General features: G+C 54.0%; 4 protein-coding genes across 4 annotated transcripts; all 4 read left to right on the top strand.

Moving 5' to 3' along the window:
• Positions 1-797: 797 nt before the first annotated feature.
• On the top strand, positions 798-1401 carry J4E86_004305 (uncharacterized protein; the record flags this gene model as incomplete). Its single annotated transcript, XM_051444848.1, has 2 exons — positions 798-904; positions 957-1401. The coding sequence occupies 2 exons, from the start codon at positions 798-800 to the stop codon at positions 1399-1401; spliced, it is 552 nt and encodes a 183-aa protein (XP_051304473.1).
• A 6952-nt stretch (positions 1402-8353) lies between these two features.
• On the top strand, positions 8354-10174 carry VEL1 (velum formation- protein; the record flags this gene model as incomplete). Its single annotated transcript, XM_051444847.1, has 1 exon — positions 8354-10174. One exon carries the CDS (start codon positions 8354-8356, stop codon positions 10172-10174), a length of 1821 nt encoding a protein of 606 aa, XP_051304472.1.
• A 1084-nt stretch (positions 10175-11258) lies between these two features.
• On the top strand, positions 11259-12896 carry J4E86_004303 (uncharacterized protein; the record flags this gene model as incomplete). Its single annotated transcript, XM_051444846.1, has 6 exons — positions 11259-11307; positions 11361-11416; positions 11470-11826; positions 11874-12054; positions 12107-12675; positions 12729-12896. 6 exons carry the CDS (start codon positions 11259-11261, stop codon positions 12894-12896), a joined length of 1380 nt encoding a protein of 459 aa, XP_051304471.1.
• Positions 12897-13997: 1101 nt separating this feature from the next.
• J4E86_004302 (uncharacterized protein) lies at positions 13998-16164 on the top strand (the record flags this gene model as incomplete). The annotated part of the gene is made up of 2 exons (XM_051444845.1): positions 13998-16009; positions 16059-16164. The coding sequence occupies 2 exons, from the start codon at positions 13998-14000 to the stop codon at positions 16162-16164; spliced, it is 2118 nt and encodes a 705-aa protein (XP_051304470.1).
• Between the last annotated feature and the right edge of the window lie 488 nt (positions 16165-16652).

Here is a 16652-nt window from a genome sequence, read left to right as displayed (position 1 = left end):
GCTATTACGAAAGCAGTATGTTGAGTCCTAGTGTCAGGGCATTTCCTTAGTGTGGCAAACGATCCCACGAGACTGACAATGAGCATGCTGCTGATTTGATGAACAAGCGGAGATGCCAATGGCAGTGCATGGTACCTGCGTTAGTTTTGACGTTCTTCTTGGTACCTAGAAGTGCTGGATTACCTCGGATTTCGCCTAAACTGCGGCATCGTGAGTCTTCACATCGACGCAGTCTTCGCGCTCTTCGACTTGCAAACACTTCACGCTTCGCAATAGGGCGATACTACCATTCTATGCTGACAAAATCACACCTCAGCATTCATCTGAAGTCTCTGTTCGCAAATGTCTCAACGACTCACCGGACAGTTTGCCCGTTTTGTGCACACCAACTCCACCACCACATCCACATCCCACATGCCAAGCATGGAGGCCGACCCCGACAGGGATTCGCACGCTACTCCAGCGTCACACTCGGTAAACCCGCCTACTCAAGACCACTTTCTACCAATCGTTCATCTCGAGGAGCAAGTTTTTGCCTTCTTTTACGGAAACTGAGTACCGCAATGTCCATCGCCAAGGCAATCCGCCGCCTTGGCTCGGCGCCCAGCCATGTAGGTGTATGCTCTGCAGCATCGACCCGAAGATGGGGATATAAAACTTTTGGCCCGTAGGCACTGCAGTTACTTCCTTACCTTACTACCTCTCACGAAACATCCTATTCGAGCCCTCAGGACATTCCCTCGTTACCTACATATACAACTCGATAAGACAACTACGGTCGTTTCTACAAATTCAACATGAGGTTCTCGGTCATCTCTCTCTTCGCTGCCGCTGCCGCCGTCGTAGCACAGGACACCGTCTCTGTGACTGCTGGTGGTGAGTGCGAGCCCCACGGCGACCACTGGTAAGACCATCCGAGAACATCTACTTCTTAGATCCAGACTGACAATATCAAGGCACTGCCCCGACGGCGTTCCGGAGCCCACCGGTGCTCCTACTCCAGAGCAGCTTGCTTCGCACTCCGCTGAGGAAGCCGCTGAGGAGGCTACTTCCGGCCCTGCCTCCACCATCGCCTCCACCACCGTCACTGTCGTCTCCTCAGGATCCACCATGATCACTGCCTCCGCATCCCACAGCCACGATGACGAGGACGATCATGACCACGAGGCCACTGCCAGCACTTGCGAGCCCCACGGCGACCACTGGCACTGCCCTGCTGGCGTTGCCGAGCCCACCACCGCTCCTGCTGAGACCGTCTCTGGCACTGCTACCGTTACCGGCGACGATGCCGCATCCGCTGCTGAGTCCAGTGCCCTTCCTGAGCAGACCGAGAACGCCGCTGTTGCCGTTGGCGCCGGTAAGGTCGCTGCTGTCCTCGGTGCTGCTGCTTTCTTCTTGTAAGCGCGGATTCGCTGAGATAGTTTGCTGGAACCTTTCTTGCGATCGAACTCTTAAATGAGTGGATGCGCATATGATGGATGAACTTGGCTCTACTACACGACTTTACCTGTACATATTAGTATAATGGGGCTACTTGATGGCATCCTAATCAGACTCAAAAGAAATGATCCTACACAAGAACTCACTTGAGAACATACGTGACGCGTGATTCTGTACTGCACAGATTGGCTTCATACTGAAGCTCGTTGTGATGATGTTAATGCTAAGCAACGTATGAAACACTTGGCTGACCAGCGAACTGCATGACATCGCGTTACGAGCCCCAGCTAAGGCCCTCTGTGTTCGCGCTTCTTCTAGACTTTCTAGAACCTCGTTGATGCAAGCCAATCTAGAACTACGTTCCAACCTCCCAGTCCATGCCACAATCATTTGAAGGTCATCTGGTACCATCAAAACATTTATCCAAGAACTAATTCAAATCACATTTCAGAAACCACGGCAAGATCTGTAGAACATACAACGAACCATGTCTCGCTCTCTACACACAATCCACGTCTGATTGTCTCGTATATCGACAAAGAAGCCGCCGAAACGCCACGAGACAAGAACAAAGCACAGTACCTCCTTGTCTGGCAAACAGAGATGTCTCAAAAAAGAGAGACATCACCATGCTACCATGGAATAGATGCTCACTGACATCTTGAACAAGATAAAAGTAGTGAGACACCAAAGAAGTACCTAGGTAGCAATATCATTTAACCCATATGTGATTACTTCTCTTCATAGCAGAGAAAGACAAACCTACCGTCTCACCACCTTCTCAAACACCTGGATAAATCCTCGTCACGATGGCATTCTCCTGTCTCACTCACATCTTCACCTCCCCCACAACTCTACAGCCCGAACCCACCCACACAGGCGTCATCCACCGGGTCCCTTTCCCACAGGCCCGACCCTCAACCTTCCCTCAGACATACAGCATGCCCACCACAGCAAGGCCCCCCTCGCTCACCAGCACTGCATACCGCGAGCACCTGACCTCTTTCAATCGACCTCCCGCTAAGACTACGGAGATAGAAAAAGGAATAAAAGACAGTTGGGTGCCAGAGTCAGAGTTCCGAGATAAGAACGGGTGGCATGCTGGTTATGAGCGGGCTACGCAGATGACCGTCAAGAGGAAGGGGAGGGGGGCGTTTATGTTTGAAGGAGCGATAATGGAGGGGTGGGGAGTCGATATCAAGGAGGGGGGTGGAGATGAGGTTGAGGAGGGGAGAAGCGGCGCGGGAAGGCTGGAAGATGGGTTTGAGTATCGGGGGTGGGTGGATGAGGAGATGGCGATAGTGAGTACAAAAGACGTGGAGGGGGGTGTGGTGGAAAGTGAAATCGTACATCAAGATGAGGAGGAAGTTGAGATTGAGAGCAGGAATGCGATGGAGGGGAAGAGGGATAGTGTGGGGCGAGCTCTATTCTGGAATAACTTCTAACCAACGATGTTTACATATTAGCCACATCAAATACTATGACTGTGCACTTTCATCCAGACCAAGCCTTCTTGCCAACATCGACGGCACATGATATATCTTTCTCGTATCTCCACTTTCGTATATACACCATCATGGTGTTGTCCGACCAGCCGAAGATCCGTCCCGCATGAAGCATTAAGCAAGGGATCTCCGCATACCAATAGCCCACTCCCCTCACCCACGCCGCACACCAAAACGAGATCGAAGGACCGCTTCGAGAGATCATGTGGCCGGGAGGAGTGACTATGACCACCAGTTGCGGGAGTAGGCGCCGTTGCCGCTATCCAACCAAATCGTTCGAGGACCATCTACGCCGCGTCGCTTCGACGAGATAGACTTGAGGATGACGGCTAGATGGCAATCTAGATCCTATCGCTATCCGCTATCGATATGTAGTTCTGTAGTATACGAGAAGGAACGGAGGTACTGGCGAATGAAGGCCGATGCACGAGGTGATGGCTTACGTTGGTTGCGTCTGAAGGACGAGAATGCTGAACGTAAAGATGTGGAATTAAGAACGCGCATGCAGAATCGATACTCTTTACTCTCGTGCAGCCAGTAAGTGGAGTAAGTGGGTCGTCGAGCAAGATGTTGGTCTACTCAGAAGCCGCCGAAAGATGTGTATAAGAAAGCCAGTGATTCCCTCCTATTTCTCTCCTCACCCATCATTTCAAAGCGATAGCAAGCCGCAATCCTCTTCATTCGAATAAGCAGCACCATGAACATGAAATTCCTCAGCCTTACTCTCACTCTCCTCTCTCTTACTGCCATCAGTGCAGTTGCTGCACCGGTACCGGAACCGGCACCAGTACCACAGGTACCAGTACCACAACGTCCGGATCCTTGTGTAGGCCGCTACTGTACCGTCTACCCTGAGCCATGGTCTGCTAAGCGCAAAAACGTAACTGTGGACTGCGCACCCAACTCTTTTACGTCTTTTGAGTGGTGCAACGCAGGCTGTGAGAATGGCGTTTGTCTATGATCCGCTATTTCCAGTAATGGTGAATGATGGTAAGTATAGTCGTTTCATTTCCAATCGATAGTTTCTGGTACTGACTACTTGCACAGCTGAGGAGGAAAAGTGGTATCCAGTTACCTGGGGTATGCGAGATGACAGGAATTCGCGAGATGTGATCTTGATGCCATCTTGAGATTCACAAAGACAACTGAGGACATTCTCAGCACCTTGAGGAAACGCGTAGGAGACATAGCTCACGGAACACAATCCCATTGTTCACGGAATACTCGAGTTGCGAAGTTGTGAAACATATGGAGTGAGGATGCTGATCAAGAATTCGTATGCGACAATTGGACATAATGCAGTCCATTTATTCTCACGTGAGAGTCATGAATGCGGTCATTTGAACTGGTGAAGGCGTGATGCGAGAGATTGCGTGCCGACAAATAAGCAACGAGAAGCCAGTATCATAACAAGATTTAATGAAATGACTGCATTTTGGGGACTTCCGCAGTGTAAATCAACTGACTGGATCTTGTCAGAAAGACATAGGACGAAAGGCCGGTATTACAGAACGCATGACGGAGTTGAACAGATCTGAGACGGCATGAAGCGCACACTGACACGCGTGAATACACTGACGCGTAAGGTGACGTGTACTTGCCATTCTTGAGGCCGAACGGAAATTCGACGAACAATACCATCGCTATTATCAGTGATGCATAGGTGTCCTTGGAATGAAGGCTGTGTGAGATCTAGACGGGTTACCTCATGAGCACCAGATCAGCTGGTAGACATCACGGTGTCTGCAAAGCAATAGCTTATATGTTGGAATGTTCCAAGTCGCCAATGGAAAGAGATAGCAGTCGATACGACAGACAGCCTACGTCTTGAAATCGTGTTAGCGCCCTGCACTCCCCGTGATGCTGATTGACCATCGCATACCCAGTACCAACAGCATGATCTGCATCCGCACTTCTATTTCAAGCCTCGTATATGTGCAGTTGTCGAATGCCGCTGGACGTAACGTCTGCAGCCGCCGAATCTCCCGTGTTAAGTAAGGGGGTGAGCGCACCAATGGTTCCGCTCACATTCTTTCACCGATCAGATCATATCTTCTAGAAAGACAGGGGCTTCCAGAAGGCCACCCTTAAGGAATGCACAAGTCGAACTGTTCCAAGACTTTCGGTGCTTGATGTACGCTCCGATCTTGCCGGATTGTGGCCACAGGAGCGCGCAGCATGCCAGCGCATCGTATGTAGTAGACCCTGTGGAATATGAGGTATGTTGGTATGTACAGAAAGGTATGTGCTTGCTGCTATCAGACCATATGGACGCGGGGTGGTCGTCATGTGTGGCATCTTGAATGCATGGTGGCTTTCCCTGGGCCCGACCATTGGAACGATCGGTATCTGAGGGTAAGGCTGCGCCTGCTGTAGACTGACCAAGATGGCCCAGGGTCAAGACGTGGCTTTTCCCAGTGTGACGTTCGTGTTCAAGAGGCGCCTAGTACACTGAGTCGCAGGAGCTGAATGCGACTGTTTGGGTCTTGCGGCGTCTATTGAACACGCTAGGTCAACGTGGCTCTGTAGTGCCTCCAGGGCGCTGAGTGTAGCGAAAGATGGCCTGATATTGAGACAGCATAGGCAGAGGAAGTCTGGTCGGTGGAGCGCAGACGTCATTCGTAGGCATGCACCTAGCCTGAAGGTTTAGCACGGGCTCATGCAAGGACTTCGGGTGTACTCTGCTGTCACGCTTTGCGCGATAGTCGTTGCAAAGCGTAATTTGAGGCATGCAAGTCCGTGCGATATTACCGCGTGATGGAGATAGCACGGGTGTGGGTTCATGTTGTTTGGCGAGGCTGCAATTGAATAGAGTGAAACGAGTGTGGGATCCAGGCCTCAGGCAACAACCAAGCGCATATCGCGGTGGGTGCAGTGATTTCAGGTTGGCTGAAGAACCTTTGCAGGAGACTGCGCGAAAGGCTGCAAACCATATACGACTGGTGCCATGATGCGTCTTCTCGTGTAAGCTAGGGCGGAAGACTGCATTGGTTGATGGTCTTCAGCAACGACGCTGTGCAACTCTCCGCGCAGCCAGTGCCGAGGGTAAGGGTTTTGACTTTTGAAGGTACGGAAAGACCACGACAGACGCGAACACTGGCAGACGGCGTCATAAAACGATCGAACCATCCAAAGTTACCGACCAAGGTTTCAGCGACAGGGTCCATCAGGGTCGAATGCGAAAGCGCGGAAGACGACGCTGTGTTCGGCCAGGGTGAAGCGACTGGTAACTTCCGGGGGATTTGTCGGAGCCTAAGTGCGACAGCAGTCAACCAACAGAGCGTTTGACATGTGCGCGTGGTGGGTTCGCCGGCGGCAGTCCCAATCAATGAAGGGTGAAACCTCCGCTTTCCGCAAACTCTAATGGCATTTACTTTTGCGAGTTGCTCCGGGCTGCGGATAGAACGGGCGTCCTCATGCACGATTCGGCGGTACATGATCACCACGAGATGGACTCGGCATCGACAAGCAAAGGCAGCGTCTTACTGCGATTGAAAGTCCAACACGTCGAAACGGTGCGCAGGATGTTGTTGGCAGCAGGAAGCGGATCTGATCGCCCCAGGCCCTGAGGAGGGCTGCAACGGGAGAGTGCGCATCCCGGCCGTTGAGGAAGACAGGAATACTGGGGCTGCATGCTTCCGATAATGGAGGGGGCGAATCAAGGTGGCTGGAACGACGGGTAAAGGATCCCACTTGGCGCAATCCAGCAGAAGGGCAGCAGGGGCATGTCAGCCACGGTGATCCTTTGCGAGTGGGCCGTTTGCTGCCCACTGCTGGCTGCTGGAATCCGCCTCGCTGGCCATTGGTTTCCAGCGTCCCAGCCGGCAGTCAGTCAGCAGCGTCGCATAAAAAGCACCGTTGGAGAACCGTTCATGGGGGCGGTCAGCACTCTGGCAAAAGGACGATATGGGGCTGGAAAGAGTAGCGAGGCGTCGGCATGGATAGTGACGAGCATCAGACCATCTGGCTGTTGTGCGCGCCAGCCATTGTCGCACGGCACAGTGTGCTTGGCCCAGGCGGTATCTCCCGGGCACCCTGGCACCATGCATCCCCAGGCGGGCCTACTACAGAAACCGGCTCTCTACCCAGACGTGGCGCCCAGCTGAGATGGGCAGCAGTGCAATTTAGTGATGTGGGAGAGGCGAATGCGAAGGTGACTAGTATGGAATACACTGTGCTCGTAGGAGGGAGTACTCCTAAGTGTAGTATGGCATGTGTGTGCCTTGTAGCGTAGGCATGGCGCCAGACCCAAGGCGATGTGATGGGACGACACCATGGTTGCCCATCGAGAGCCGGGAGCTGGAACCGTGTGATCGGTGGGCTCTGGCCAGGCTGGCTAGTTTAACTTTGGCAAGACGCGGGCCAATATGTTTCGGTTCCCGCTTGGTGCTCGCTTCGCAGCGCACGAGTCAGTGCAGGTGGTTGTGCCCAGGTGGTGGATGGCGGGCGTGCAGAGAGGAAGGTGTGGAGAGCAACGCGCTCCTTACCATGGTTCTCGCCAGCTTCTCGCGATGCAAGACGATGCACGACGATGCAAGACGACTGCGCCATCCCCCGGTGGTACTAGGACTGCAGCTTCTGCGCGCGAGGCGTCCGCGGAGCATTCATGGGTTGCAGGCGGGTGAGGCTTCAAACCAATAGCCACAGCACACTAAGCTGCCTTTGTCCGGCTAAAGTGTCAGTGCAGATGAGCCTGACCCAGCGGGCCTCTCAGCCGTCCCCTCTCATAGCCGCGTGCCCTCAGCTCTCCCCATTCTTCACATATCCATCGCCGACTCTTGCACCCTCTCTGCAATTGCGGCTCCCGACGACCGGTGCTGTTCTCGCTCTGCCATCTGTCTCGGAGGATCCTGTTGTGCACACTTGACTTGGCATCATCTTAGCCAGCCTCGCCGTCGCGTCTCCCAAGCTTTCTGCTATCTGCTTTCTGGCCCCCAGCACCCGGCCCTCAGCACCACCCAGCCATCGACCGCAGCACCGCAAAGACATCCATCTCTGCGCATCCCCCACTGCACCACTCCTCTGCTCGACCTGTCGCTTTGCGCATCATTTTTGGTTGATTTTCCACGTCTCCATCGGTAAGTTTCCCCAGCGAGTCCCGCCCGCGCCTTTGGGATGCCGACAGTTTGGGCACGCGTCAGCCAGCGATGCGGCGTTGGCCCTGCGGCGCCCACGAGTCTGTCGGAATGGCATTGTCAAACACATGTGCTGACCACTCCAGACTGTCTGCTACCGTGGTTCACTCCAGCGTAGCTGTTGTTCTAGCTCGTTCAAAGTACCCATTGTGTGGTCGCTGATGTAAGTGTTCCCTTTGGGTGGGTGCCGCGAGGCAGTCCCTGGCGTCGACTCACCCCAACTCCACGACGACTCCGCATGCTGACTCGCTACAGACCAGACACATCGCACTCATGATGTCCAACATTGCTGTCAGCCACGAAAACAAGAGCCAGTTCATCCGCACCACCAAGGATGGCCGCACCATTCGCTACAATCTGCAGGTAATCCAGCAGCCCGAACGCGCGCGTGCATGTGGTAGCGGCGCAAAGTCGAGTGCCGATCGCCGCCCCGTGGACCCTCCCCCGATTGTCGAGCTTCGCATCTACGAGAACGACCAGGACATCACCTTCGCCTACAATGCGAGTTTCTTCCTCCATGCCAGTCTCGAAAATGCACGCGCCATCGCCCATGGACGCACCCAGTCATCTGCAGGCCCCAGCTTTCCTGTCCTGACCGGCACCCCCGTTGCGGGCATGGCCTACCTCGAGCGCCCTACGCCTGCCGGCTATTTCATTTTTCCCGATCTTTCAGTCCGTCACGAGGGCAAGTACCGCCTGAGTTTCGCTCTGTTCGAGAACCTGGCCGAGGTCAAGGACCTGGACCCTGGTGACCCAGAAGTCATCTTCGACGGCAACCACTTTGTCTCCCACCGTGCTGAGGTTAGATCATCGCCATTCACTGTCTTCTCTGCGAAGAAGTTCCCTGGTCTATCCGAGAGCACTGCCCTGAGTCGCCAGGTTGCCGAGCAGGGCTGCCGTGTTCGTATCCGTCGCGATGTTAGGATGAGGCGCCGCGAGAACAAGTCGTCCAAGGAATGGGACGAGTATGATGAGGAGGGTGGTGGCTACGACCGTGCGAGAGGAACAGCGACCCCCGAAAACTATGGCCAGGCACCAAACGCCCCTCTCGATGACCGTCCGCGGTCCGTCTCCAACGCCAGCAATCCGTCGCTGGCACCACCCCGCCGTCCGAGCATGGAGGAGATGGCACATGGCTACCCTGCCAGCAATGGCTATCAGCAGCAGATGCCACCGCCGCAGAACCCCACGTACACGCAAATGCCTTCGTATGCATCAAGCCAGCAACACCAATACTCGCAGCAGTACTCCGCTCCCCAAACGCCTTCGATGATGCAACCTCCCCAGCATTCTACTGCATACTCGCAACACCCGCAACATTCTCAACACGCTCAACACGCCCAACACAGCAGCTACTCGAGCCAGCAGCAACCTCAGCCCACAATGCCCGCAAGCCAGCAATACAACTACCCAAACTACCAGCAGCCGGCGCACTACGACCAGGTTCCTCCTTCTCGTCAGGAACACGTGGCCGCCGAGTACGCTCAGCCAGTCGACTACCGACGCTCGTCTGTGACCCAATCGTCGCCTCAGCAATACTCCGCCCCCAGCCATGCAGTGCAATCTTACAGCTCCATGGATCAATACAGTCGACCACAGCAAATGAGCCAGCCTCTGCAACCCCTGCAGCCCCTACACACCTCACCACAGGCTTATGCTTCGTCCACACCTAGTGCTGTGCACACTCCCAGCCACCAGCCGCTGCCATCTTTGAGGCCCATCGTCGCCGAAAAGCTGGAGCCCGTTTCGCCTTCTTACCAGTCGCCGCCCGGTACTCTTTCTGCTACCATGTCGGTCAACTCTGACGGCTCCAGCCAGAACTATGCGCTGCCCAAGTTCAACGCCCAGGCACAGGGACTTCCGCCCATGTCGGCTGGATCAAGCAACAAACGTTCCTTCTCCAGCACATTCGACTCCCGCCACTTGAACGAACGCATGGTATCTGGCAGCAGGCCACAGCCCTCTGGTGCTGGGTACAACTACGATCCTGCCGACTCTCCGGATATGGAAGAGCCAATGGATCGAGCGGCTATGAGCTACCGGCGTGCGGACGGGACACAACGGCAACGTCATGTTCCCGCAGTCGGCCATTGAGTTCTCTGCTGACGGCCGCGTAGCTCTGACAAGACCGGCCCCCAGCATGTACGTTGCATAAGGATCTGTTGTAGGAGTACGGCGTTATGTGTGCTGTTACGGATCTAATGTGCTCTGATCATTTATACCCCCGAGTACGACGAATGCGCGATCTTGCCACGGCAATCTTTCCTATCTTGTATCCAAGCCCTGTCTTTCTATGCTTTATTACACATACGTCGGCTATTAAGCTGCACACTACCGTTTCCTTTCACTGTTACACAAAATATACTACCCACATACCCCACATCAAGGCAGAACGCCCTCTGTTTCCTTTCTATCTATTATTCCTCTCTTGTACTTTGTTTGAATGTGCTCTACGGAACACGCGGCTCGGCAGATTGAGAACTCTGGCATTTCCTTCTATTGGTTAACGGATGAGATAGTATACGCATGAGCATGCAATAAGGGAGGCTGCTTGTGATTTGCATAGATTCCGTAGGCTCAATAATGGCACAAAATACGCTGTTGAACTGTAGTTCTGGTCCCCTTGCGTGAGCAATACATGTAGGTCGTGCGCTCTAACTCCATGCCACGGAACGGATACATCTCGCGTTGTCTAGTCCGCCTCCAGAATACCCCTCCACCTTACCCCGCGTCCCAATACAGATCAACACAATCACGCAATTTGCCAGCGTCCTACCAGAACACGCGCCATGCATCCGACGAGTACAATGTGACTGTCTTTTACACATAATAGGAAATTTAGAGCTTGAAGTTTTTCGCATTACGCCGCAAAGAAGACTGGCTTACCTGAAGCTAACCTGTGATGGTATGGTACGAGCGTGACAGGCTTCCAAGGTTCAAGCACACTTCCCGCCACGGGAAGCTACGAAGGAGTGCCTGCGGGCTCTGGTTACAAGTGTGATCCACACCCGCGTGGGCAAAAATGACGTGACGGACGCGACTTTTGGCACAATTGATCCTCTGGTTCTCCCCTCTTTTCGCCTCCCTCTCCTCCATCTCCAAACGCTCTCGTGAACATTTAGCACTCTACCACCAATTCATAGCGCCATTGTGCATAGTTGTTGGATTGTAAACAAACATGGCTGAGGAACTATCCAAGAACTTCGAGACGCTGCAACTGCACGCTGGTGAGCGCTTTTTAGCTTCTCTTCAGGTGTGTGTACTAATACAGTATCTCCAGGCCATGAGCCAGACTCAGTGACAAACTCTCGTGCCGTACCCATCTACGCGACCAGTGTAAGTTGTGGAACAAAGTGGGCCTCCAATGATACTCATGCTGATACAAATAGTCTTACACGTTCAATGACAGCGCTCATGGCGCAAGGCTCTTTGGACTAAAGGAGTTCGGCAACATCTACAGCCGCATAATGAACCCCACCGTCGATGTCCTCGAGAAACGTGTCGCCGCACTAGAAGGCGGTGTTGCAGCACTAGGAACAGCGTCTGGCCAGTCCGCCCAATTCATCGCCATAGCTGCTCTGGCGCACGCTGGAGACAACATCATTGCAACCTCGAACTTGTATGGAGGCACATACAACCAGCTCAAGGTCTTCTTCCCGCGCCTGGGAGTGCAGACCAAGTTCGTCAACGGTGACAAACCGGATGACTTCAAGGCTGCGATTGACGAGAAGACCAAGGCGATCTATGTGAGTATTTGCGAATGATTGTTCACAAGCTGGCTAATGTCCCAAAGCTTGAGAGTATCGGAAATCCGAGGTACAACGTTCCCGATTTTGAGAAGATCGTAGCGATTGCGCATGAGGCTGGTATTCCGGTTATTGTTGACAACACGTTTGGTGCTGGAGGATACTTCTGCAGGCCTATCGACTTTGGCGCTGATATTGTCGTGCACTCTGCGACAAAGTGGATCGGAGGTAAGGCTCACTTCGTCCTTGAAAAGAAGGCATATATTGACCGAGACGACAGGCCACGGAACCACGATTGGTGGTATCGTCGTCGACAGCGGAAAGTTCGACTGGGGCAAGCACGGCAAGCGCTTCCCGCAGATGGTCGAGCCATCAGACGGCTACCACGGGCTGAAGTTCTGGGAGACTTTTGGAGCCATTACATTCATCATGCGAGCGCGCGTTGAGATCCTGCGAGACCTAGGCGCAGCGCTGAACCCCTTCGCCGCCCAACAGCTCATCCTTGGTGTCGAAACTCTTTCTCTACGATGCGAGCGACACGCATCCAATGCACTCAAGCTGGCGAAGTGGCTCGAGAGCAACAAGAACGTGAGCTGGGTATCGTATCCAGGTCTCGAGAGCCATCAATCACACGAGCTAGCGAAGAAGTACCTGCCGCGTGGGTTTGGAGGCGTGCTATCATTTGGCGTAACAGGAGGTGGTGCAGCAGGCAGCCAGGTCGTAGACAACTTCAAGCTCATCTCCAACGTAGCGAACGTTGGCGATTCCAAGACGCTGGCTATCCATCCTTGGACGACAACGCACGAGCAGCTGAGTGACGAGGAGAAGATCAACTCAGGTGTCACTGAGGTAAGCCAATATTGCTGAATGAGCCAAAGTGATTTCATGCTGACAGGTTACAGGATCTCATTCGCATCTCGGTTGGCACAGAACACATCGACGACATCATTGCCGACTTTGAGCAGTCTTTCAAAAACTCGGCAACAGCGCCAGCTGAGAAGGGTCAACCTGAGAATGCAACAAAAACAGGCGGCGGTGAACCCTCTGCGTCTCTGTCGGGAGCTACATAGGGAAGTGGTACTGAGGTTGTTGCTCTAGAAACGCGAATAGCGATTCCGAGATTGTAATGAGATGAATACCTAATGGTAGCCCCGGCATGTCGTGGCTGATATTCTAGACGCTTGATACCTAGGTACCTACACTACTGTTATCTATTGCGCAGCGTGAATTCTCTCCGTGGTGTCCTCGTACAAAGTCGTTACATGTCTCTTCTAACCCCTGGCAGCGCACACGCAGCATCTCAAGCCGAGGCATCTTCCCTACCGGCGGGCTCTAGTACCGAGATCCGCTGACCAATCAGCACGGAGCCGTCTACTTGGTCGCGAAGCAAGGATGGTTTCCCCAGGATCTGATCTCGACAACATGTGAAAGCCACATATCTAGCACATGACGCATCTGCGCATGCAAACGCTCTCGTCATCTCATATGCGCCAGCCCTCTCGCTCAGCGGTACACCCAAGGCAGCGCGGCGCCCCATCTCGTTCCCCGCAAACACATGCCAAAAGGTGCCTGCTCTGGAGTCTGGAGAAGAGCGGGATGCCCAGACATCGGGGTTTCAGCTGCATCCAGCGCACCTGACCGATAGCTTTCGGTGCAGGAACTTGGCTCCAGTTTTCATCTAGGTCGCAATTGGACGGCAGCGCGACATGACGACTTTGCCGAGGCACGTTTTGCGCCGCCATGGGAAATTGTGGAGTTTCTGGCTTAGTCCCGTATGATTACAACCCTGACCTTTAGGGTTCGTTGCGCCTGATTCCCATCTTCCACTGTTGAGTTTGAGCGCGTTGCCCTTTCTCGAGACGTGTTGCATCTTCTCTTTACTGTTAGCTGTAGCTGAGGAGAAAGCGGGAGTCCTGGCGTAAAGCTATAGGTATGTGAGGTCATCTGCCATGTCGCAGCTGGAAGCTAGAAGCTTGGGGGTGTCCCGGACACGCCGACTTCGCCCATGCGCGACGTGTTTACCAAGAGCTCTGCTGACGTTTGATATAGAGTAGACTGTCTGTCATCACCTCGCTGGTATCACCTTTACACGTTACACGAAGCCATCCTCGACCGAAGCGGAAAGAGCGACCACTCGAAACCGACCTAGCCGAACACACACATACGCAAAGATGTTCGGATCTATAGACCCTCAGTTGGACCGCGCGGAGGAGCTCCACGGCCCTCCGGCGAAAGGACAGCCATACAGCGTGGCGTTGCCAGGCTCAGAGGCAGAGGGAAGGAGCGCCATCTACAGGCATTGGAGGTTTACGGACAAGCCTCTGCTAGATCACCTAGTCCCTGAGATCAGGACACCCCACGAAGCGTTCGAGAACTCGGTTGCCAAATGGCCCAAGAACAAGTGCCTGGGCCACCGCCCCTACGACACCGCCACCAAGACCTTCGGTCCCTACGTTTGGGAAGACTACGAGACAGTCGCCAAGCGGAGAACGAACTTTGGCGCCGGCCTGGTACATCTGCACAAGCAAGCTGGCGTTACCGCGCCAAAGTACGGCATTGGACTGTGGTGTCAGAACAGGCCGGAATGGCAGATCACGGATCTGGCGTGCATGTCGCAAGGACTCTACACCGTTTCCATCTACGACACGCTAGGTCCAGACACGACCGAATACATCATCAACCACTCTGAGCTGGCTTGCGTAGTTGCTGGAGTGAACCACGTTACCGCGCTGTTGAAGCTGAAACCTCGACTGCCTTCGCTGAAGATCATCGTGGTCCTCGACCCGCTCTCCGCCGGCGAGCTTCCTGGAGAGTCCAAGGGCGACATCCTGAACTCGCTTGCGAGCGAACAAGGTGTGACAATCCACTACATCAAGGATGTGGAAGCCCTGGGCGAGAGGCAGCCGATCCCGATGAACCCTCCTACACCTGAGGACATCGTCACTATCAACTACACATCTGGCACCACGGGAAATCCCAAGGGCGTCGTTCTGTCTCACAGGAACGCGCATGCCGGAACATGCACATCCATGGTCATCATGGGTAGCAGTCCCAACGAGGTCATCTGCTCTTTCTTGCCCCTGGCACATATCTACCAGCGGCTGGGAGAACACAGTGGGCTGGCAACTGGTGCTGCTATTGGTTACTTCCATGGAAACATCGCGGAGCTAGTAGATGACTTGCAGATGCTGCGACCGACTATCTTCTCTGGTGTACCCAGGCTGTACAACCGCTTTGGAGCTAAGATCAAGGAAGCAACCGTCCAAGCCAGTGGCGTCAAGGGAGCACTCTCCCGACACGTGGTATCGACCAAGCTGGCGGCTCTCAACGACAAGCAAAACCCTACCAACAAGCACATGCTCTACGACCGCATCTGGGCTAAGAAGGTTTCTGCTGGTCTTGGACTGGATCGCGCAAAGGTACTTGTTAGTGGCTCTGCGCCCATTGATCCCAGTCTGCATCAATTCCTGCGCATTGTTTTCGGAACCAACTTCACACAAGGATACGGTCTTACCGAGACTTACGCCGTTGCACTCGTCCAGCACGAGGGCGACTTCTCCGCTGGCAACTGCGGTGGTGTTGGACCGAACACAGAGTGCGCTCTGCTCGACGTGCCTGACATGGAGTACATGTCCACGGATAAGCCGCATCCTCGTGGTGAGCTGCTGATCCGCTCTGCATCGCAGTTCAAGGAGTACTTCCGCAACGAGGAGGAGACTGCCAAGGCGATTGACGCCGATGGTTGGTTCCACACTGGTGACATCTGCTCCGTCGACGAACTTGGTCGCTTCAAGATTATCGACCGCAGGAAGAACGTCCTCAAGCTCGCGCAGGGTGAGTACATCTCCCCCGAGCGGATCGAGAATGTATACCTTGCAAACTGCAGCTACCTCGCATCTGGCTACGTCCATGGCGATTCTCATCAGTCCTTCCTCGTGGCGATCTTCGGTGTCGCGCCTGACATCTTCCCACAATTCGCATCCAAGGTGCTCGGTGAGAAGATTCTAGAAGGTGATGTCGCGAAGTTGAAGGAGGTCTGCAAGAACAAGAAGGTCGAACAGGCGGTACTTAAGGAGCTGGAAAAGGTGGGACGAAAGAACAAGTTCAACAGCTACGAGCGCGTTCGGGCTGTGCGGTTGTTTGTTGATCCTTGGACCATCGAAAACCAACTTTTGACCCCAACGTAAGTTTAACTTGACATACTACATAGACAATTCACTAACACTGCGCAGATTGAAGTTGAAGCGCCCGCAAACCGTCAAGGCTTTCAGGAAGGAGCTGGACGACTGCTACGAAGAGGCACTGGCCGAGGAGTCGAAGGCCAAGGCGAAGTTGTAGAGAGCGGAACTGCATGTTTGGCGTCTGGCGGCCGTACGAGGAAACCTAGACAGTGATTGCATGGTTGCTTTCCTAGCGCGCGGGTACTCAGGCACCCTGTGCGAGTCATGGTACCGTGGAACTGCATATAGATCGGTCGATTGAGTGTATAGTAGCGGTAATACTACAAACTGAACATGTTCATCCGACCACTGTGGAGATTTCCCGGCTGATGTGCTGGTGAAGAGATGAAAATTGCAAGCGGTGAACGATAGTAGACAACGTGTCACGGGCCGTGGTGGAGAGTAGCGAGCAATGAGTGGGTGCCAAGTCACGCATTGACAGGGTCCTCCTCACCTCGGAAGCCGCAGCCAGTAATTGTCGTGTCCGACGCTGCAACCAGCGATGCAACTTCTCGACTAATTTCTGCACAAAACAAACACGCAGGCTCCTCCGCTATACACCCTCGACCCTTCTCCGCCTTATTGCCGCCTCGCCGCTTCCTCGAG

This window comes from Alternaria arbusti (assembly GCF_024043155.1).
Source record: "Alternaria arbusti strain BMP 1465 chromosome Unknown scaffold_4, whole genome shotgun sequence".
NCBI lineage: Eukaryota > Fungi > Ascomycota > Dothideomycetes > Pleosporales > Pleosporaceae > Alternaria > Alternaria arbusti.
Note: the sequence above shows the minus strand (reverse complement) of the source record. Positions and strands in the feature narration are given on the sequence as shown.